General features: G+C 37.5%; 1 protein-coding gene across 4 annotated transcripts in view; it reads right to left on the reverse strand.

Moving 5' to 3' along the window:
- LOC149542907 (sodium-dependent phosphate transport protein 1, chloroplastic-like) overlaps positions 1-24,540 on the reverse strand; it is a 330,548-nt gene that overhangs the window by 217,190 nt on the left and 88,818 nt on the right. For all 4 annotated transcript variants that reach the window (XM_089797824.1, XM_089797823.1, XM_089797822.1 and 1 more), the window contains exon 4: positions 8,705-8,860. In XM_089797824.1, the coding sequence (XP_089653950.1) occupies positions 8,705-8,860 (156 nt within the window). The remainder of the gene's footprint in view (positions 1-8,704; positions 8,861-24,540) is intronic.

Below are 24,540 nucleotides of genomic sequence, written 5' to 3' on the forward strand. Positions count from 1 at the left end.
ATCACTACCAGCACTACCGTATGGCCCTCCCAATCATTCATCTCTGTATAATCACATCGTCTTTGCAGTCACCAATGGAGGTCAGGAACATCATAGTGGTATCAGAGCAATTGCCTTCAAATCGAGTTTCCCTTTGGACCGAGTTCCCCTCTGGATCTAGATCCCCTTCAGATCAATTTCCCCCTTCGGACTGAGTTTTCCCTTCGGATCAAATTTTCCTTCGGATTGAAATCGCTTTCAGGCTAAGTTCACATTGGGAACATTATAGTGGTATCAAAGTTGGTGATCTTGCCAGCCTACTAGGATGATTTAGAAATTTTGGCAATTGGATCACACTATGGCCCCGAACAGCGATGGACAGTGGTGGTTGAAAGCACTACAAAGGATTGGCAAAGAGCTCAGTGAGAGTGTTGATCTTCCAATAGATATATTGGAAGTTTGTTTGTATCAGGTGAACCAATTACCTTCAAGATTTATACAGAGAATCCTCTCGCCAATTAAGGAGGCTTTAAGTCAACCCAGGCTTTTGAGACACCATGATAAGGATAAAAGATTGGCAGTTGCAGCATGTCTCAGTGAGGTCTTGAGAATTTTGGCTCCTAAAGCACCATATGATGATAACACCATGATAGAGATATTGCAATTGATAGTTGACAGCTTTCAGAGTCTTAATGACTTCAGTAGTGACCCTTTTGGTAGGAGATCTACAATATTGGAGAATTGTGCAAATGTCAAAGTAAGTAACCTTCTCTTAGATCTCGAATTGCAAAATTTGGTCAACGATATGTTTCATCACTTCTTGGTCACCATCAAGGAAGATCATGATACTAAGATTCCAATTGCTATGGAGAGTCTTATGATTTCGTGCATTGAAGAGATGGATGAAATATCCCAACCCATCACATCTATGTTATGGGCTATTCGTAATCTAGAATGTATTCCCTCTATAGCAGCATATAGATCGGTCAGTAATGTTTTCAAGCATTGTGAAGAAAAACTAATATCTCATTTGCACAAGTGGGAGAAAATGACCGACAACGATAAGGGTGATGCTTTATGTGAGGAGAATAAAGGCATGATTACAACACCCCTATAGGAGGATTCGCTAAATCTTTCTACTACACGAACATGGGGAGAACAAAAAAATGAAGTTGCTTGCATGGATCTTATGAAGACATGCACAGATCAAGTTGTGCCCCCCATCACCAAAATTGTGCCCGATGTTGTGTCTGTCACGGAGGTTGTGTTTGTTGTCGAGGCTGTGTCTGTCATTGAAGCAATGCCCATCATTGTGGTCTTTCCCGTCGCTAAGGTTGTATGTCTATCACCATCCTTGTGTCTGTCACCATCATGTCCATCATAGTCATGTCCGTCATCGATGTCGAGTTCGTCTCCATCATCGAGTTAGTGTCTGTCACCGTCATGTCTGTCACCGATGCAGAGTCCGTATCCGTTGTCGAGTTCATGTCCCTCACCGTCATCATGTCTATCACCGTTGTTTACCACATCGATTATTTAAGAAATGCATACAGATAATGAACACGAACAGCAACAGTACTCCTTTATTCGCATATGCCAACAGGTTACATACAAAGCATAAGATAAGATCCGATAAGATAAGATGATTTACAATTTACCCAGACGAGGTATAAATACTTTCCGCCGAACCTTCCAGAAGGGGCCCGTCGGCCACATACAATACTAATCTATTCATCGACTACAAATCTTTACCGATGACATGAACCTGTCGGCTCGTCGACTACAAAATCTTTACCAACGATAACACCCTGTCGGCTACAGTTTCTACTGACGACAACCGTCGTGTCCGTCACCAATGCTAAGTCTATGTTCGTCGTCGAGTTCATGTTCGTCACCCTCCTTGTGTTTGTCACAATCATGTCCATCACCATCATGTCCGTCACCGATGCTGAGATTGTGTCCGTCATCGAGTTCGTGTCCGTCACCGAAACTAAGTCCGTATCAGTCGTCGAGTTTGTGTCCCTCACAGTCATCATGTCTATCACCGTTGTGTTCATCACCGATGTCGAGTTTGTGTCTGTCATTGTCATGTCTGTCATTGACGCTGAGTTCGTGTCTATCACCGTTGTGTCCGTCGCCAATGCCGAGTCCATGTCCATCGTCAAGTTCATGTTTGTCACCATCGTGTACATCACCGATGTCGAGTCTGTCTGTCATCAAGTTCATGTTTGTCACCATCGTGTTAATCACCATCATGTCTGTCCTCGATGCCGAGCTCGAGTTCGTCACCATCATGTCCGTCACCAACACCGAGTTCGTGTCCATCACCATCATGTCCGTCACCAATGCCGAGTCCATGTCCATCACCGTCGTATCTGTCACCAATGCCAAGTTCGTGTCCATCACTGTCGTCGTATCTGTCACCATTGTCTCTATCACCATTGTGTTCGTCACTGTCGTGTCTCTCACCATCGTGTTCCTCACCCTTGTGTTTGCCACCATCGTATCCATCACTTTCATGTCTGTCACCAATGCCAAGTTCATGTCTAACACCGTCATGTCCGTCACCAACGCCAAGTCCGTGGCCATTGTCGAGCTTGTGTCTGTCACTGTTGCCATGTCTGTCACCGCCGTGTTCATCACCGAAGCAAAGTTTGTGCCCGTCATCGTCGTGTCCATCACCGGCATCGAGTTCCTGTTCGTCATCGAGTACATATCCATCACTGATGTCGAGTCCGTGTCCATCATCAAGTTCGTATCCATCACTGACAAGTCCGTGTCCATCATCAAGGTCGTGTCTGTCACCATCATGTCTATCACCGTCATGTCTACCACCAATGCCGAGTCCGTGTCTATCATCAAGTTAGTGTCCATCATCATCATTGTATCCGTTGTCATTACTGCCGCCTTGTCCGTTGCCTTTTCTGACATCATTGTCGTCATCATGTATGTCATCTTCATTTTTTCCATTGTCGTCACTACAGCGGTGTCTATTGCCAAGTCCATCATCATGCTTGTCTCCATCATTGTGTCCATCATCATGTTTGTCTCCGTCTTTGTGTCCATCAACCATGTCAAGTTTTGTAGCCGTCACCGTAGTTGTGTCCGTCAACAATGTCATGGTTGTCTCCATCATCATTGTGTGTCCGTCATTGTGGTTGCATCGGTCGCAATAGCTACATTTGTAGCCATTGAGACATTGCTCATCAAGGCTCTATCCATCATCGAGGCTTCAACCAGGGTTCTGTGTGCCATTGAGGTTTTATCTGCAACTAAAATTTTATTTCTCACCATGGTACTCTCTATTGAGGTTTTTTCTACCAAGGTTCCCTTTTCTGAGGTACTCTTTGCTGAGGCTCCCATCATCACGGCACCCTTCAATGAAGCTCCTGTCACCAAGGTACTCACAATTGAGGCCCCCTTCGTCGACATTCTCACCACTAAAGCTCTCTTTCTCAAGGTCTATCAGAAATATAATAGTGGTCAGTGTGATTGTGTCAGTGGCTAAGTTTGTGTCGACATCACCGTCTGTGTGCATGACCATACCCAAAGAGATTTTTGAACATAATGACATGAAAGATTTCATCAATTTGTCATTGGATCCTAGTGAAGGCTACGACAATGTTTATATCATAGTGGCACAGCGGATGCTTAATGACAATGTGGTGCAAGGAAGGTTTAATGACCATTCACTCATTTCACATGCGTGTTTAGTTTGAGTTCCTAGTGACTCAAGATACGACAATATTGATATCAGAGTGGCACAACGAAAGTTTGATAGCAATGTGGTGCTGCGGAGGATTGACGTCATTTCACTTGTCTTGCCTGCACGTTTGATTTGAGACCTGGGAGTTGTCGGTGTTTCATTTGATGATGGATTGCTTGAGGGCAAGCAATTTTGGGCAGCAAGGATTTGTCATGTCCCCAAATTTGAATGTAATAATTTAATTGAATTAATTAATTAACTGGTCCTAGAATTTAAATAATATAATAAAAGGACCTTTAATTAGTTACTTTAATTAATTAATATGGGCCCAAGTTATTATATGTATTTGTGGTTCTGCTTGATTTAATATGTCTCAAACCTATTTTTTATTTTAGTTTCCTTTGGTAAGTGTTTCCGTTGGCTATCTTTGTACACCCTCAGAAAGGGTTTCCCCAATGAGTATTTAAGCATGACTTGTAGGTAGTCGTAGGTATGCAATTTGGATTATTTATTTGTATTGCGAATTCCAACTGGGAGTCTCCGTAATTCACCATTTTGGAAGTGAAAGATCTTCCCAAATTGGCTTATTTCTAGTTTTGGTGGGATTCAACCCTCACCCTATTCTAGCACCTGTAACACTTTGCTTGGATCTGGCAAATCGGAGCACCCTCTTTCAACAAATATTAATTAAAGGATATTCTTGTTCAAATCTCCATTTTTGTTTGGTGTTACTTGATAAATTCAAGATTAATAGTTTATGGTGCATAATTGAACTTGTTCACCATCCGCACCCATCTATCACTCACGCCACTCAGTGCAACATCCATAACACCCTCAAAACCTACCATACGGCCTCCACTGCTACACCGTATGGCCTTCCCTGTTCCACCATACGGACACCCCACACCTCCCATTTGTACGGCCTTATTGGCCACCTTCTACCATACCAACACTACACTGTACAGCCCGTTTGCCTCCATCTAATGTACGACCATTACACCATACAACCCTCTTGCCCTCCATCTACTGTACGCCCATCATGACTACACCGTACGACCATCAAACATTCATTGTACGACATTCCTATTTGTCATCATACAACAACAATATCACTACTTGCACTACCATACAACCCCCCCAGTCATTCATCTCTGTACAATCACATCGTCTTTGTAGTCGCTTATGGAGGTTAGGAACATTATAGTGGTTCAAAGTAATTGCCTTTGGATCAAGGTCCCCTTCGGATCGAGTTTCCTTGCGGATCTAGATCCCCTTTGGATCCATTTTCCCCTTCGGACTGAGTTTTCCCTTCGGATCAAGTTTTCCTTTGGACCGAGATCACTTTAGGTTGAGTTCACCTTGGGAACATTACACTTTTGGTGGTCTCTTGTTAGACATTAATAAATTTATCTTATCTTATAATTTCACTTAAGTTGAGGCTTGAGTCATCATTGGAAGGGATCATTCATTTAATCAATTAATGGAAGCCTATGTCAAGGTATCAATTAAAAGGCACATGGAGTAATTATATTTCAAAATTCAAGTATTCAACCAAAAAGCAACATTTGTATTTAAGTGAAAAGTGTATGGAGGAAGCTTTTAGTTGTTGGTGTGTTGAAGAAGATTTTGGTCTTAATTGTTATTAAAGTAGGCCTCTAGATTTGGTTTGTTCATTCAATTGCATTTTGATATTTTGTGCTTAGAAGTTACCAAGGGTTTGAGCATTTTTTCTACTGAGGGAATGGTGAATTCTTTTAGTGGCGTTTGCACTTTGAGTTAATGATCGTTATGCCAATGAATCGAGCCTAGATTTGATATCTACACTACAGATCGACCAAGGGTTTGGAAGGGGAATTTGTGCAAAATACAGATTTAATATTACTGCTATCTACTTGGTACATGGAAGGCTCACATGTTTGATCATACCACTACATTTAAGGGCCGAATCTGATGAGTTTATGATTTCCAGGATTGGTAGCATTTGTCTTTTCTGAGGCAGCATTGGGAATTCAAATAGTTTCCTTTTGTATACTACTGCATCCAAGTGTGAGAAAGGGTATTTTCCTTAGTTGGTGGCTTCATAATTCTTCTCCAATATCCACGCCAACTCTGGGAAAAGAACTAGTTGCAGCAAGGAGCTAATGTCAACATTCTACCACTACCAAGTTCTTTGAAAATTCCGAAAATTAAATGTGTGCATTATTTGTTACTTTGGCATTGTAAATATTTGCAAAATCTCATACATTGAATAAAATTGGCGAGCTAGTTCTGATTGCATTTTAATTTCATGCATTATCTTTCAAAATTCTAGAACAAAACAAAAAAAACATATGTATTAAGAAACACAAAAAAATTGCAAACTTTGCAAAGGAAAAAAACAACCTACTAGCATAGAACCAGCAAGGCTCTTACACCAATCACTATCTATGCTTAACCATCCAACTCTGGTCTGAGGTTTTTTCTTCTCAGACTTCATCTGAAGTCTTTTTTTGTGAATCGTCATCTGTGCAGATCAATGTCTATGCAAAACAATGTCTATGTCTGAGCTCCGTCATCTCCAACCTCACTAGATTGGGTCTTTTCCAGACTTCACCAGTTTCCAATCAAAATCTATGCAAATCGACATCTGCACAGACCAGTTGTCATCTATTCCTGTCTAATCGACGTCTCCGCCCAGCATTAATTTTTTTTCTAGTTTTGAGTTGCAGGCTTGATTTGCAAACTTCTATGTTTGATTCCCAAGTGTCCCTCAGTGTCACGAGAGCCTTCTTATTTCTCATATGATTGTTTAGTTAAATTTTTGCAGTTAGGATGTGATTTAAAAAGGCAAATGAACTTGAATTCTTAACCATCGTAGAAATTTGTACTTTGGGCTTTAAATGAACTGCTGTTCTGCAGATATCTCTGCAATAAGTTCACTTATCATGAGAAGTTCTAGGGTGTGAGAAGTTATGTAACTTTCTTGCAGGGAAATATCACAGACAAACTGACAAAATATCAGCCATAACTTGATATTTTATAGCAATAAGTCAGAAATTTATCATGTGTGGATATATATACATAGCAACGGCCCAAAGAAAGGGAAAACATAATTTTTTTGATTGCAAAAACAGGTTTAGAGAGGAGAGAAGGTGTAGACTAGTTTGATATTGTACTTGTATCTGCTAATAGTTTCACAAAGACAATTTTCTATTTTTAATTTTCTTCGGCATTCAGACTGTGACTACTAGCCACCAGCATTCTACATTAGGATGCCATTATGTTACCTATGTGCATTTATATAAATCTATATCTTTTTTGGTTTGTTTACTCATTTACTAACTCATTAGATGCACTTATTGAATTTTGGAAAAAAAATGCATTTCTAATTAAATTTATGCAAAAATTCCCTATATTTTTCCAATAAGTTTCTAACCAATCTCCGATATTTCCTAATATCTTTTTTCTTGCCCTTGGCGATAAGTTGTCGATAACGCCATCCTGAACTATGACTGTTGAGATTGATGAACTAGTTGTGGCTTGGGAATCTTTGGAAGTGTAGTAAGGCTTCCACTTGTTTAAGGACAAGTGAATGTATGACATGTTCCTTATGTTACGTTTATGCCTGTTACATTTGGATTCTTCAATGTTGTTGTAATGTAACTTAACAAAAAAAATATTGAGTACATCGTTTAGTGTTGTTTCCCAGGTTCTTGGGTGGGGCATTACACCATGACTTGGACAAATGGACTTTTTTTGCTTGTTCAAATTGCTTTCAGTCCAGTTTTCCAAGTGCTTTGATATGGTGCTGAAATCCAGAGTTTGGGAGACAATTTTCAGTGAAGAAGTATCCCACAAATCAAATAAATACCTGGATCCATCTGATCATGGATATTTGAATAAGTTATAAGTTGTTTTTTAGTTTTTTATTGTGCAACTCTATGGTTGGGTTGTACAATAATACCCCCTACCATGACTATGTCAAAGCTCAAAAGATCTTATTCAATCATTTTGTTGTTTTTTGTATGCATTTTTCCTACATTTAAGGAGGTTTAAATTTACTGAAATGACTGAGTTTTGTTATTTGTATTTTCTAACTTTGATTACCCTGTACCTCATTTATCTTTTAGCTAAGATTCTCTGGAATCTACCTACTTTCTTACAAATCATCACACACTTTACAATGAATATAGAAGTATTAATCTTTCCTTAGATGTCACCAAATTCTTTGGAAAGAATATCGGAGTTAGACTCTTTTACTTTGCACGCATGTGTGCATAGCTTTTGTCATGAGGAATAAGACACATACCCACACAAATGCAAAGTGACAAACCTAAAGGATTGGAGTTACATGCATAACTCCCCTTCACCTTCATAAAATAGAGTTTCTCAATCCCTTTTTTTGTGGCAGTATATAGGCATCTTTTTATCTTAAAAATCATGTATTTTAGTGGACAAATTGTAAACATCTCAACATTTCATGTTTCCATCTTCATCAATGCATGTGCAATTGTGTTCCGTCAAATAGTATCTCCAATTCAAAAATATAGTCTTACCTTTGCTATGTTTCTTTCAATTACTTGACTTATTTGTGTTTATTATGATTCAAATTGACAGATTTTTTTTTTCTTACTATTCAGCTTCATATATTGTTGCATAAGTTTAGCTTTCCTCATCCTCCTTTTAATACTGAGACCAGTGTTGAAATGTTGACACTCTATACAATCGATTTAAGCCTTGTAAGGCTTATGACTGTTCACTAGCAAAATTATTCAAGAGTACACTGGAATTTCAAACCTTCACCACAAAGTTTGTATAAAGTTAGAGAGAATTTGGGGCACTCCTTTTGAACCATAGAGAACACATTTTGTAAGGTGCCTTTTAAACCAAAATATGATTTCTTGGGAAAGAATCCTATCCACATAATATGAGTTCCACTGTATATAAGAAAAAAATGTGAAACAAATTTTGAATAAAGATCTTCTAGGCAGAAAGCCAACATATTAACCAATTCCATGAACTTGAGTCAAATATACTGACCTCACCAATCCCCATGCAGGCACGAACTAAAAGCAATGCTGGAAGTCCAATTTTTGCAGCTACTGGTGTCAGCATTGTAGCAATTGACCACCATATTACACCAAAACCCAACACTAACTTCCCTCCAACTTTGTCAGCCCATATTCCTCCAGCAATCTGCAATTACATCCATGGACTAATATCATCAGAGTATTATAGAGTAGATTGTGGAAATTTGTTGCATTATGAACTTTTGCAAGATGGCCAATATCCTTTTGAAATAAATGTAGTACAGATTAAGCATAGAAGTTGTGAAGCTAACAAGTACTCCTGATGTCATTGTTTTCATTATTATTATTTTATCTTAAATCAAAGTTCAAGAGAGCAGCCTTCTCCCCACAAATAGATAAATAAAGAGGAGATTAGCAAAAATAATGATGTTTTCTAACAAGTTTTCTGTAAAATGTTAAGAAGATATCAGAATTTTAGATTCATATTCGACACTGAACTTTTCCTAGGTTTGATCACCTATTTCAAAAAAATCTGATACTTTCCATTCATGGAAATTGGTGTTTTGTCATGATTTACAGTCCTTTTCAAATCTCATGCTAACAACCAGAGATGCCATATCTTGAGAAATCTGTAGTTAAGTTTCTTATTTGCATTGGATATTGTTCATGTTATAGAAATCCCCACTGGCAGTGATCACGTATTTGATCAATTACCATTTTAATTTGTCCCTTCAGTACAGCTCAAAATGAAACAGCATCTAAGGATGTACCTATCTTCAATTAGTAGGTGAAGCTTCCTTATAAATAAAGAAAAACTAGGCCTAGAACTATTGAAATAGATTTTTTCTTTCGCTGTGTAAACAAACACATATTAAACCCATGTTTATGCTTTCAAGTCACAAGGCTCATCAGCTCTTTCGTAAAAGATGAAATTTTATGGCTTTGTCTAACACAGAAAAACCTTATCTGTAGAAAGTAAAGAACACCTCAATTTCTCAAGATTTAAAAAAAATCCAAAAGGAAATTAGTACAAACTAGAATAATATTGAAGAAAATACACATATTTTAGCAAATTCAACAAAGGAAATTGCATGAAAAGCTCCAGTTATTTAATGAAAACATCAATACGAAGCCTTTTGTCTGCAATACAAGCTATTCAATTCACTAAACACAAGATAACACAAAGCCATCATGAACAATAACAAGTAAGCATAAAATTACCATTCCATCCCAAAAATATAAATGCAGAAGCATTTATTTATAAGGATTTTCTAAAGCTTTCATGGAAAATATAAACTATTTGAAATAGGTCATCTAGAAAGAAAGCCATGAACCATGAAATAAATGTCACTAAATAGATCTTCTAAAAAATCTCAGAACAGAAACTCTCAAATAACAGAAATACCAAAAAAATTAATCTAATAGCTTCCTTCTCTTAGTGATTATGATACAGCACCTTAGTTCTAACCATAGTTTTAAAGCTTGCAACTTTAAAAACCTCAGTGAGCCCAATATGGACAAAGACTGGGCAAAAACTCAAATCAACTTGACAATTAAAATACATAAAGTGAATATGCACCAAATCAATGCCAGAATTTGAATCGTTGTCAATGTTTGTTGTGCAAGGATGACAATCCCTTTCTGATCAATCTACCACCATAAGCAGATGAAATCAGCTTTCCAATAAAATATTTTGGTTATGCAATGTTAATATTATATGCTCAAGTTATGAGCAAAAAACCAACAGCTACTTTTTATAGCTTGGTGATCGATTTAGTCAGCTAAGCTGACAAGGAAAATTTTGATCGACATCAAACCATCATGGAATATTCTGGGAATATTTTTTTCTACCAGAATATTTCCTAAGCTACTGGAATAGTTTTCTCTTGATGGAATATGCTAACAGATTATTTCCCATTATCTGTAGGGTGTCTTTCTAAAAAAAATTCTCTTTTTAAAAGACATTGAATAATTTAATAAAAAATGTAAGATCCCTGTCTAACTGATCTTATATTCTCAGTCTGGGGTCATATGTATTTCCTCAAACAGTTTTTATGTGAAGTCTGTTATAAATTTTTCTCATTGTATTGTCCGGTTTCAACTGAGATTTAATGCCAAATAACATATAGAGCATATAAAATGTAAAGTGAAGTACATGAACAATTGTAGTAATAAAAAGTTCCACTCTTATTGCTTCAAATCAGTCAAAATTAATACATGACAATTCTGATAAAATGATTCCCTCTCACTATTATTATTCTTTGATTGCAAGAGTTGTTTGAATCATGTATTTCACGTACCCAGAGGTTGTGCACAAGTAAGGACTGCATATGAGCTAAAATCACCTGCTGACTGCTGTTAATGATCTGATTTTTATAATGGCAGCATTCTGATTGTTTTCTAGGTTTGCAAACTTACTGAATACCATGTGTAGGGGACTCTTGTTCACCAGTCATTTCAATAACAACTGCAGGCTGTCTCAAACAGTCAGCAGCTGATGAATCTATGTTTCCTTCACATGTCGAACCCACCAAAGTTCTTGATCACCCACAAATAAAAATATAAGCAAGCTCAAGCTGTAGAGAAATAGCAGGGCATTTGACTTAGCAGAAAATCCCTTAGCTTAGTTGTCTATTTTGTAAATTTCAGCTCATATCATAATCTTCGACTACAAAAATTATTGAACTGTTTAGTCTTTGTTCTACCTAAACCTTGTACAAAAACCAAAAACATTGCATTGCAATATATGTTTCTCTATTATGCATCAAACCTCCAAATTAGAAATCGTGTAATTGTTCTAAGTTTGCTTTGATTTTTGCATAAGGGAGATGTTCCCTTCAACATAGAGGGAAATTAGATTGTTTATGACTGATCTCCCCACATATTGCCGGTAGAAAATGTCAAGTATCTATGACTTACAAATTTTCAAATAGAAAGAGGTCATAATATTAAATACTAAACCTTCACACAACAAACAAGATTAAAAATCAACATTTTGCGAAAATATGTTAAGCCTTGATAGATAATCCATGCACTGCTTAAAAGTCTTTAGTTTCCTCAAACAAAAGGGGGAAACGTAATGTCCACTGTTTGATTCTATGGGGTTCAGGACTGATTTCTTCAAATTCAATTGCAAGAGACTCTTTCTATCTGAGATTTATAATCTTATACACACTTCTTTTCTTAGCAATTACTAAATTGATTTTCAATATTATTTAAATGCCTGATGGCCTATTCTTCTATCATGTAAATTTATAGCAAGGGCTTGATAGATCAACCAATAAGATTGACAGTTCCGTGCTTCAATTGATAATGTGAAACTGCTATATAACTTCTGATAGTTCATAATTCTGATATAGTGTTGCTCCGATTAGAAGATATCATTATATCTTATATCAGGAATGTATATATGCAACTATATCTGCTATATCATCAAATTGATAATATTCTTTGAATGACAGTTAGAATTTCTGATATGATAAATTGATCTGCAAGTATAGAGGGAATAGATGTCGATCTACAAATATAGGGATAAAATGGACATTCTGCAATATCTGCTTTGACTTTGCAGAAATGCTGTTTATGGTGATTGTCCAGATTAAACCAATGCAAAATAAATGCTACTGTGATGAGGATCAATCTGAATTTATAACAAGATCGTATATATATTCTACTGATCAGAATATAATAAAAACATATCATATATTTTTCATACTTTGTATGAATCGAATAAATTGCAAACCTAATCGCTATAGTACCAATGTGCAACGAGCCTACAATTGATACAGTTGTCACTATATCTGAATATTATCCATCTTATTCATGCAATGGTCTTCTTGTATCACTCTCTCTAATTCTGTATGTTCTTGCTTATGTGATGTCCTTATGATGGTCTTCATCTCACCAATTGGCCTTTATAGATGCTTCTGGTTTGGAAGAATTCAGCTCTTCTCAACCAAAAAGATTTTTGCATGTGTAGTAAGTGAAACATAGCCTAATTCTTGAGCACATTCTGAAATAAGTTTAACATTGGAATCAATGAGATAAGAAATGCTACCCAAGCGATGAAGGCCATGTTTATTATTATGAGTATGTAATGTTCCGTTCTAGAGTTGCCTTATGAAGTCCCGTAGGGAGCCCTTTGCATGTTGTTTTCTTTTTCACTTTATTTTCCAGCTTTCCAACAACATCCCATAGTATGCTTCAGGTAGTCTTGTCATGTGCTTCAGGTAGTCTAGTTGTGTGCTCTAGGTAGTATCCTCAGTGCTTCAATTAGCCAGTGCTTCAGGTAGTTATCCATTAGTGCTTCGAGTAGTCTTTCTTTATGCTTTAGGTAGTCTTCCTCAGTGCTTTGGTAGTCCTTTTCAATGCTTCGATAGCCTTCCTCAATGCTTCGGGTAGCCAGTGCTTTAGGTAGTTCTCCCTCGGTGCTTCGGGTAGTCTCTCTTTATGCTTCAAGTAGTTTTTCTCAATGCTTCGATAGTCTTCCTCAATGATTTTGGTAGCAAGTGCTTCAGGTGGTTCTCCCTCAGTGCTTTGGGTAGCCAGTGCTTCAGTAGTTCTCCCTCAGTACTTGAGTAGTCTTTCTTTATGCTTTAGGTAGTCTTTCTCAGTGCTTCAGGTAGTCCTTTCTAGTGCTTTGGTAGTCTTGCTCAATGCTTCGAGTAGCCAGTCTCAGCCTAACTAGATTTGAGATTTGAAAGAACAAACACCCAAGATGTGCTTAATACCCTTTGTTCAGCCTCCAAGCCCTACTGTACAGCGTAAGAGACTAACTGACGACACACCTCGAAAATGGGTCGTACGGTGATTTCAATGTGACCGCACGGTGCTTTAAGGACTGCATACACTATACCTGATTCGTACAACACAACTAGACCATACAGTATAACTGGGTTGTACGGTGGGTTGGCCTGAACCGTATGGAGGTAGGATTCACAATTTGTCAGACAGTAGAGGAGAGTTGTTGTTGTGCGGTGAATGGACGTACAGCCAAGATTGCCAAGGATGGAAATTGTACGAAAGTGCAAACGATTAAATGTTGACACCAGATGAATGCCCAGACTCAATTGCAGAATTACGCATAAACCAATAATAGAACAAATCGTACAAGTACCAAAAATGAGTGCCAAATGCCAGAGGTGGTCAGAAGTAATTTATGATTCAAACAATGATCGCACTTCAGATTTGCTAGATCTAAAACAAAGTAATACAGAGCCAGAATAGAGTGAGGGTTGAATCCCAGTGAAACCGGATTAGCCAAGTAGGGAAGATCTTTCACTTCCGAAATGGCAAACAATACTAAACTCCAACAAGAATTCGCAGTACAAAGAAATAATCCAAAATCACATGACAACTACTACCTTCATGTTGTGCTTAAATACCCTTTGGAGGAACTCCAGAGGGTTTACAAAGAGAGCCGACGGCAACACCTATGAAAAAAATAAAAATAAAAATGGGTTCGAGATATACTAAATCAATTGGAACCACAAATAGAAATATTATTAACTTGGGCCCCATATTAATTAATTGAAGTAACTAATTAAAGGTCATTTTATTATATTATTTAAATTTTGGGACCAATTAATTAATTAATTAAATTAAATAATTACATTGAAATTTGGGGACATGACAGAATAAGCTTCCTTAAGCCTTCTACAGCAGAAAGAGCCTCAAGATTATGATTCTCTCTTGCTAACAATGCTCCATATTTTATAAATTATGAATGAGTTTTTCAACTTGAGAAAGAGGAACCCTTAGGGCTTCATCTTTGTCATGAAAAGAATGAGAAGAGTTTTTCTCCGTGATAGGATTGGTATCATCAAGATGCATGTTGGTTTCACAAAGATTCCTAGTAAAGAAGGAAGGTTCAGGATCAAAGGAACCCATAAGTCTATGACTTCTAACCAAAACACTATAGGTTGGTCTCAAAGTGATAAAGCCCATTCAATGAAAGAGAAATGCAATTGGAAAGAAACTAACAATGTATCAAAGACGTAATATAAATAGAGAGTATAACAATGCATACAAAGTAGAATCTATATCTAAAACCACACAATGCAACCAAAGTAAAGTGGATAAAAAGTAGATCTAAATATGAAGATATAAGGATCAATGCACAAAGAGAATCTTAGTACCTAATGTTGTCCTGCATTTTGTCACCACAAAATGTAGGTAACAGTACGAAACTTTTTCAAATTAGTTTCGCATTTCTCTGAGTTTATTTCATTATTTAATTGCTTAATATTGATCAACCAATCGGTACCAATTGAGACAATGAATCTTTTTATTGAAGGCCTTCGTCAAGTCTTTTTTGTTTTGTTTTTTGTCGAGCCTTTGCTTGATTTTTGAAGCCTTCACAGTCCGTTCTTTTCTTTTGAGTTTGCGTTTGTTTGTTTTTAGTCCTTTAGTTTCGTTCATCTTATGCCTTTCGTTTTCCCCTTCAATTCGGTCTAACTTAGAGGTCAATCGGAGTTGTTAGTCAAGAGATATGGTCATTTTAGTGCCTCAAAAGTGGACATTTTAGGTGCAACAGCACAAATTAAAAATATGATGTTATATTTTCATTTTGACGTTCACTTTTTGAAAATATAACATTTTACTCACTTTTTCTTATGTTTTTAAGTTACTTTATCTTTTAAATTATAACTTAAAGTGACTATAGTGCACTTAATGTTATAATTTTAAGTTGAGTTACTTTTTAAATTTTCACTTAAAGTGACTATAGAACTATATAGTTACTTTTTAAATTTTTTATTTTTAAATCAAATACTTATATAAATGTCACTTTAACTTAATGTTTATGACTTATATTGATTAATATAATACATAAATATTATTTTTGACCCATATTGTTGACATTTTTATAAAAATAAGTGAAATGCATAACTTAAAAGTCTAAAAGTGGACATTTTATGTGCATATGCATGTAAAAAACTATGAAAAATGGAAACTTTTCATGCTAATGCATATAAAAATTCATTTTGAGGACCTTTTTCAAGTCATTACATCAAAAGCTTGTAAAAGTGGACCTTTCTAATGCAATGACATGAAAAGTTGAGTTTTTATGCTTGTGCATGAAAAAAGTGAGATATGTTTATAAAATATGTGACTCCAAAAAGTGAAATTATAACCAAAGATATATTTTAAAACATGCAATTGCATCAAAAAGGTCCTATTTTACCTTATTACATGTTTTAAAATATCCAATGAACACAAAAATGTCCTATTATGTGAAGAAAACATGTTCTTGCTCCAAAAACCTCCTATTTTGATCATAACTTTTGATTCTCTTCATGGATTTGAATAAAATCAATTGCATTCATCATGTTTTGGAGAGGTGATCATTTTGCCCTCATCAAAAATCAAGTTATTGCACCCAAAAACGTGTTTGAAACTCCCAAGCTAGGGCACGTTGTTTGTATAAAACTCCATAAATCTTCAAAGTTTGATCACATTTTTGTATGGAATCAAATCGTTTTGGCCCTATTTGCTGATTACATCACATAGTGATCACAATTTTTGGGTTTAAACATCAAATCGTTTTGTTTGGAAGATCACGTTTTTTGCTTGGAGAAACATGTTTTTGCTTAAAATGCCTGAAAAATTGGGGTTTTAATCCACTTTTATGCATTTTGAAGTCACTTTTTTGCATTTTGATCCATGTATATGCATTTGAGGAAGTCGTTTTTGCATTCACAAGTCAAAAATGACTTTAAAACATGCATTTTTTAGTCACATTTTTGCAAAAACGGCCCAGATTTTTGAATAAAAAAGTCACATTTTTGTTCAAAAAATTGCATTTTCAGCCCATACATTTGATCAAAAGGGATTTTTTTGAGTTTTAAATGCATGATATTGTTTTTGGAGACCATTTATTCGGCACTTTCATGTCAAATCCGACTATTGAATGTCCATTACATGCAAGTGCGGAAAAAGTCAAAAGGTTGTTTGAAAATCCGGATTTAAGGGAGAATTGGTCATAAGACTATAAAACTTGCTATTTTAGCTCTTTCTCCTTCATTTTTGGCACATATTCTTCATGTAAGTGGACCTCTTCTTTCATACATTTTAATTCGTGCTTATCCTTGCTGATTTTATGCATGAAATTGTTGAATGGATGCCATTTGTAAGAATCTTTGCCTTAGAATATGCATTTTTCCTTTAAATATGAATTTCTTTTTCATTTTGATGTCTTTGGTTCTTCCCCAAGTTCCAAATTCGAATTTCATCTTTGGAGTGCATTGCATCTTGGCATGTTTTGAGTTGTTTTCAAAGGTATATTGTTTTTCTTTTGTTTTGGTTTTGTGTGCTTGTTGCCGATTTTTCTCCATTTTGGAGAAGTTGCAAGTTTTTTCCCAAAAACTTGTTTTTCCTTAAATACATGCGAAAGCGTTATCATTTTTCATATTCCATTTCCATGTCATTACATCTCACATTTCATCCGACAAATGCGATTACATGTTTTTCACTTCATTCGCCATCCACATATGCATGTAATCCCATTTTCCACTTCCGTTTTCACCCATCTCACCTTTCATTTCCATTCGCACGACACGATTACATGAAATGCCTTACGTGTAATTGCATCCAAAAGGTCCGATTTTGATCAAAAGTCATATTTTGAAAAGACAAAAAAGATGTTATTTTCGCTTTCCGTGAATTTTGACTTCTTTCTTCCTCCAAAAGTGACTATATAATTCATTATCTCACCTCCATTGTTTCATTTCCATCTTCATATACGCATTCGCACTTACATGAATAAGTACATGTTTCCATATCTTTCCATGCTTTCCATCTTAGCCTTCATCTACATATGCATGTAAAGCTTATCTTTCACTCACACTTGCATCTCATTTCACCCTCCACCTTCCGTTACATGTTGCATTTACATGTAATCCATTTTCCATGCAGTGACATCTTGAAAGCCCAAGTCACTTTTTGAAAATTGGCAATCTCCATTTACACGCATTCTTGTGCACTGAGCACTTTACTTCAAAAAAAAAAAGGGAGTTAAAGGTGCTGATGGAAAGTTGTTTCGAGTGTACATCCGAACATCATCAAGAAAGTTTTCAAAGTGTCGAAGACTCCAGTTTGTGCTGATCTATAAAGGAGAATTCACGAGAACTTGAGCGAGAAAAGATGGATCACATCAAGTTTCCACATGATAATGGACAATTCATCAAAGAGAGCTAGAGGTTGTCAAAAGACACAACACTATGGTTATCAACGTGAATGCAGTAGTACAAGGTACAGGAAATCCCAATCCTATTATCATCTGGGATTGCATCGTCAAGTACAAGGCCTGTCAGAATTGTTCTTTTCTCTTCCGTCTTCTTTCTTCTTCTTTCATGTTTGTAGTTGGAGAAGATGCATTACATGAAAAAGTGTAATTACATGTAATGCGAATTACATGTATGTAAAACGATGTAATGCGAGTTGCATGTGTAGTTGCATGTAACCCTTTATTTTCTATAGTTAGACTTGTTCAAAGTTGGTTGAGTTGCTCCCACTTTTTCCTCCCCCTTTTTCTCAACTTCTTTGCCTATATAAAGGAGTGTCCCCCTCATTGTAAAATCATCATTATCTGTATGCAAGAGATTTGTGGAGAAATTGTGCCAGCAAAACTTTATTTATGTAGCACTATTTTGAGAGAAAGTGAATACAAAGGAGCATTTGAGACTTAACTTTGATTAAGTGAGATTGTTATTTGTGTGAATTGTAAGCTTTGTCTATAATTCATTCAAGTTACCTTTGATTCATACTATCTTTTGTCATTGATATTGTATCTTGTGATTGATAGAAAAGAGTTAAGAAACAATTGAATCCCGAGCTTTGACTGGGAACAATTGTGAAAATCCATAGCTAGAAGCTTTGTCTGTAGCTTTTATTTTCATCTTGATTCGCAAAATAGTTAGATTGTTGTTACTTTTAGGAGTCTTTGTGCCCTAATTGTAAACATTTTACCACATAGAAGTACAACCGGACTTAGAGCCAAACCGGTATGTTTTAGCTAGCCTTTGAGTTAGTGAAAATTTATCGGTATCACTGTTTCTAGCTCTTGATAGAAGTGTAGTTAGAGATTTACCTTGCCCATTATTCGTTCTACGAGTAAATGGATCCTTTTTTGGAAGTTAAGAAGAAAGGATATTAGTAACACCCTGTTTAAGATCTCTCGACTTCTTCCTTACCTTGAGTCGATCCAAGGAACAATGAGAAGGGGGAGTCTTCCCTTTAAGGTAGGAGAGACTCTGTCTCAAACGCTATAGCTAGTCATCCTATTTTGCGACTAAATTTTTACCCAAAACTGTCGGTTGCAAAATATCCACCCAACACCTAATCAAGAAGATCCAATGCATACAATAAAGATCCTAACTACCAAATCAAAAATTATGAAACTTGAAAGCGACTTGTTCACCAAAAATGTAATATATAAAATGATGAACCAAATGGTAAACTGCCAAGTTATATACATTGGGAAAAGGGCCCTTGTTTACCGTACTGGGTAAAGAAAACAATGCATACAGACAATAGAACAGAATAGCAAAATTCTTTTGATTATTTGCATATGCTAGAACATTATATTATGCTTCATCAGATAAGATCAATGATAGAAGATAAATTACAATGATCCCAAACGGGATATAAATACTATCCGCCGAACATTCCCGAAGGAGTCCATTGGCCACAAACATTATGTCCGCTACAAACTATTTACCCGTCGGCTACAAAATACAGAAACACCGACAACAATCACCCCGTCAACTACAGAAACACCAACGACAATCATCCCGTCGGCTACACAGTTTCTACCGACGACAGTCATAAAATGTGACACCTTGGAGGACCTAAAGCAGATTAGCACAACCTAAGTGAATGTAAGAGTGCTAATTCAAGATCTAGGTCCTTTAGGGATGCTGGTTCTAAAGTCCCTTTCCTATTAAAATGTGTGGGGATGAATAGAGATGTGCAAGTAAAACAAACACTCGTACAATGATAAACAACAAGACTTCTAATCTACTGTATCAAAGTAAGTGCTATGAAACGACAAAGAATGAAAATGTACTCACCTTGAGAGTTAGTAGAGGATACAAATTCAAATCTGCAAAAACACGGTCAAACTGTATCAAAAAATACAAGTAGTCTAGATCAAAAACCCTGAAGGCAAAATCCACAATCCATGAAAATCTTGAAGATCCAAGAACAGGTTAATTTTTTGGGTATATGTTGAACTTTCTAGGTTTAGGTCAAACCAATTTTGACCTACAACTGAGAGGTTGAAATTGAAGGTCTTGAAACTATGACATAAACTGCAACCCTAGATTTGTTAATCCAAATCCAAAACTCTGCGAAGCTTTCTTGTTGAACCTTCATGGATAGACCTGGGTCTACCATACCCACAAAGATGCATGTGTTTGTGGAATGTAGGATGTCAATGGATCTTGAATGGATAGATGGATGTGATGGAGCCTTCAAATTTTTGCAAATTATAGTCTCCACTCACATCATATAAACAACAGTGATAGCGAAGAAGAAAAAAAATTTGGTTTTGTTACTACAATGAAGTCCAGAAATTGTCACTTGTCTTAGACAAATATGGCAATGATTATAATGAAACAAACCAGTATTTGAAGAGAAGATATTCTAATCAATCAAATTATATAGTCAACTATAGGTACATAGTGGTAAGAATGTTCAAACTTTGACCCAAATGTTTGTCGTCGGTAAATATTGTGTAGCCAACGAGTTGATGTCGTCAGTAAATACTATGTAGCTAAGGGCCCCTTTGGGAAAGTTCTTGTTATGTAGACGATAGACCCCTTCGAGAAGGTTCTTCGGAAAGTATATATACACCCTCCAAGATCATTGTAATCATCATCACAAGCATTATGTAATCTCTTCGGCATATATGCGAATAATAAAAGGAGTATTGTTGTTCTTATCTATTGTTTGTATGCATTAATCTATTTACCCCATATCGTAAACATTTGGTGCCGTTGCCCAATGGACCTGGAACGAAGGCAAAGGAATGAAGACTAATGCCAAATCAGCTTAACAAGGATAGAAATAAGATAAAAGGGAAAAGATGGAATACGCACTGCACAAAAAAATTTAATTTTGACACAACAGGCTGAGCGCAAACGGAGGTTTTAGCAGATTATTGACGAACACCGAAGCACCGAGGAATTGTTGGAGGAAACTCGACAGCAGGTGGAATTAGTGGAAGAAGTAAGGGAGGAATTTTTTAACCTGTATTCATCGAGGGAAGAGAATCCAAACGGAAGGGAATTAACTCGCACGGCTCGGAGTGCTCAGGGAGCAGGAATGTGGAGTGAACTCTTCGTTCGCGATACACTTCTGGAACGGACAATTTCGCTTAACGAAGACCCTTCCTCACCAAACAACGCAGCTGTTGGGAATAAGACGACTACCCAAAACAACGTCAATGTCGGAGTGCAAAGCGTCGGTGTCAGAGTGCAGAGCGTCGATGTTGGAGTGCAGAGTGTTGGTGTCAAAATATAAAGCATCGGTACTGGAGTGCAGAACGTCAGTGATGGAGTACAGAATAGCGCCGGTGTCACAGTGCCGAACAATGCCCATACACAAAATCAAGTAATAATGGCAAGACCAAAAGAGAAGTTGCCAAAGTTTGATGGTGATGGAACGGTCGATCCAATCAGACACTATAAGATATGCGAAACAATTTGGACGGCGAATGGCATAACACACACAAATGAATGGGTGCGACAATTTCTAGCAACCCTAAGGGGAGTAGCAATTGATTGGTTTGCCGATATGGATCCCCAAAAATTAACCAATTGGGCAGAAGTTAAAAAGGAATTTATCACCAAATTTCAATTGATGTGCGACAACAATAAGATAGTAGCAAAGATATACAATACAAAGCAAGGAAAAAATGAAACAGTTCAAGTATATGCCAGAAAATTAAAAGAACTAATAAACAAGATGGAAAGTAAGCCGGCAGATGGGCTACAAAAAAGATGGTTCATTGAAGGACTACGCCCGAAGTTAGGGAAGAAAATGAAGATTGTGCCACCATCGTCATACACTGAAGCATACAATCGGGCGATGAACTTAGAAAGTGAGTAGAAAACAAAAAAGAAGAGTAGCTCATCCAATTCAGATGACTACGCGTCTTCGGAAGAAGATAGCAGCAATGACGAAAAGGGCAGCAAGAAGATTCGAGCTCTCCAGAAGAATATGATCTGAATGATGAAGGAATTTAAGAACATGCAGAAAGAGATGAAGGGAAACGAGCTCTGGTGCACAGAATGTAAGATAGAAGGTCACACAAAGGGACCCTGTCCAAAGAACCAGTTCTGTGAGATCTGCCAAATGACGGGACATTCCACAAAAGAATGCCCCTTCAATATGAAAACAAGTGGACCTCAACAAGTGCTCCTAACCCAGGAGACTTCCGCGTCAAGAGGGAGTGGAAACACCAGTAATGAGGGTGCCACGTTGGGAGGGTACAGAAATAATAGACAAGGGCAAAACAACAACAACAATGCCAACAATAATAATGGGAGCCACAACCGAATTTAGTACGATGCGAACAGTCGCCCGATGGTTCAATGTCGAGCATGCAATTTGTGGGGCCACTTTGCCCAAGACTGTACAAAGGAAAACGCACCAAAGTTGTTATGCAGATGGCACAGTCCTGGAGATCATGAAGATGCCAAGTGTCCGAAATCATGAGTGAATTTGATCACCATTGGGATGGACGAAGAGGAGGTTCTGGGAATCACATGGAAGCAAGCAAAACTATACCCCAACCGGACGGAGGAAAAGAAGAGATTAGAGGAAACACGGGCAAAAATTGAGAAGGCAACGCAGGCGGAGAAATAACACTTGAAGGACACTACTAGTACCTCAGCAAGGAACTACACGGAATAGAACATCGTACGGCAGATAATACAAACTAAAGTACTAGTCAAAATAAACGATCTGCTGCTCACAATGCCTCAACTTCGATCGGCACTCACAAACATTGCTCCCACTGCTAAATCATCAGGAGAACAAGGAAGGGAGAAGGAAAGTGGAGCACGTGTAGAGCATCCGATGCCGCTAGCCCTCACATCCAGACGGCATCTGGCGATCGTTGAGATGAGAATTCTGGGAACTGTTCTGATAGACACAATTGTGAACGGAGGGTCAGGCATTAATGTGTTACCAGAAGATACCTAGAAGAAGTTGGGAAAACCGACGTTGTGGCCACCTATGTTCCAGTTGCTCATGGCAGACCAGCACAGGATCAAACTGTTGGGAATTCTGATGGCACAACCAATAACTATTGGAACACAGTCGTTCCTACTAACTTTCGTCATCATTCCGCTGAAGAGGAGAGGATATGACGCAATTCTGGGCCGAGGATGGCTCATACAAGCAAAGGTGAAGCTTGACTGGAAGAAGAATACACTATCATTGGAAAGTAAAGGGTGAAAATTAATCATTGATTTACACACGCAATTGGTGGGCGAAGAAGCTCTATCATCTAATTCTGAAGACGAGGATGAAGGGAAGCAGCGAATGGAACCAAATCACAAGGGAGTCCTATGGTTGGAAGGTGGATCGACGGACGATGATTTGGATTCGGTGAACGGATTATTTCACTGGTAGATGGAGGATTATGAGCTATTTTAGAGTTGCAACATACTAACAATAGAGGAAGGGCACAACAGAGACGGATTTCCAAAAGAGTTCACGAAAATAAAAGAAGGGGACGAACCGCTAGATGAAACATCCGCACATGTATTAGGTGAGGGGAAGTCGATCAAATATAACAAAGCCACAATACAAACCATGAATTTCGGAGATAAGGCCGAACCAAAAAACATGGCTACATAATCTGAACAAGCCTGAGGGAAAGGCTACATACTATGAACAAGCTCGAGGAGAAGCGGCTATTGGCACAATCGGCCACGAAGGTGACACAGAACTAGCACAAAGTGTGGCATGATAAACACCTAAAACTGAACAAGTTCCAACCAGGACAACTAGTGTTGAAGTATGACCCAAAATGAAATCAAGCCAGGCAAGTTTAAAGTCAAATGGGTCGAGCTGTATCAAATCCGAGAAGTAGGTGATAACGGAGCAATAAAGTTATGGACGCTAGATGGGCAGGAAATTTCGGAAACGGTGAATGTTTCCAAGTTGAAGATATATCATGCCTAAATTGTTTCGTTGTCGCCGAATGTCGAGAAGCAGTAAAAATGTGAGTAAACAAAAAAAAAATCATTAAAGTCACTGTACGACAGTATGAAGACATCGTACGGAGATCAAGTCGACACCATGTGCGAAGTCGAGTGTACCATATGGCCCCTCCACTGTATGCCATGATAGGATGCCACCGTACCGCATTTTTAATGTCACCGAATGGTGCTTTTTAATGCCACCGTACGGCATATAGAAGCAGAAAAGTAATAATAAAAATACATATGTGGCCTGGGGTTGGTACCATCGAAGGTCAAGAGGGAATTTTTGTAGTAGACAGTTGTCCGAAAAAGTAACTGATTGAACAGTAATTTATTCCGCAGATTGAAAAAGGAGTATTAGGTATGCAGTCAACCAAAAAAAGGGCTTGGAGGAAGAAACTTGATCACGATTCAGCTATGAGTCAGAATACGCAAGCAGGGCCTTCTGGAGCACAGGCAGGCGAAAAAGACAAGGGCAAACAAAGAGCCAAAGTGTAGAACCAGTTGGATGTATAGATAACACCACAGAACGTAGCATTCAAAGGGTTGAATGGGCTGGAATGTAGGAAATGGTGGAACGAAAATCCGAATAACCACCTCATCAAAGCAAGTATACAAAAGGCATAGGTAG

This window comes from Cupressus sempervirens, chromosome 8 (assembly GCF_028749045.1).
Source record: "Cupressus sempervirens isolate cs-2001-9-10 chromosome 8, ASM2874904v1, whole genome shotgun sequence".
Taxonomy (NCBI): Eukaryota; Viridiplantae; Streptophyta; class Pinopsida; order Cupressales; family Cupressaceae; genus Cupressus; species Cupressus sempervirens.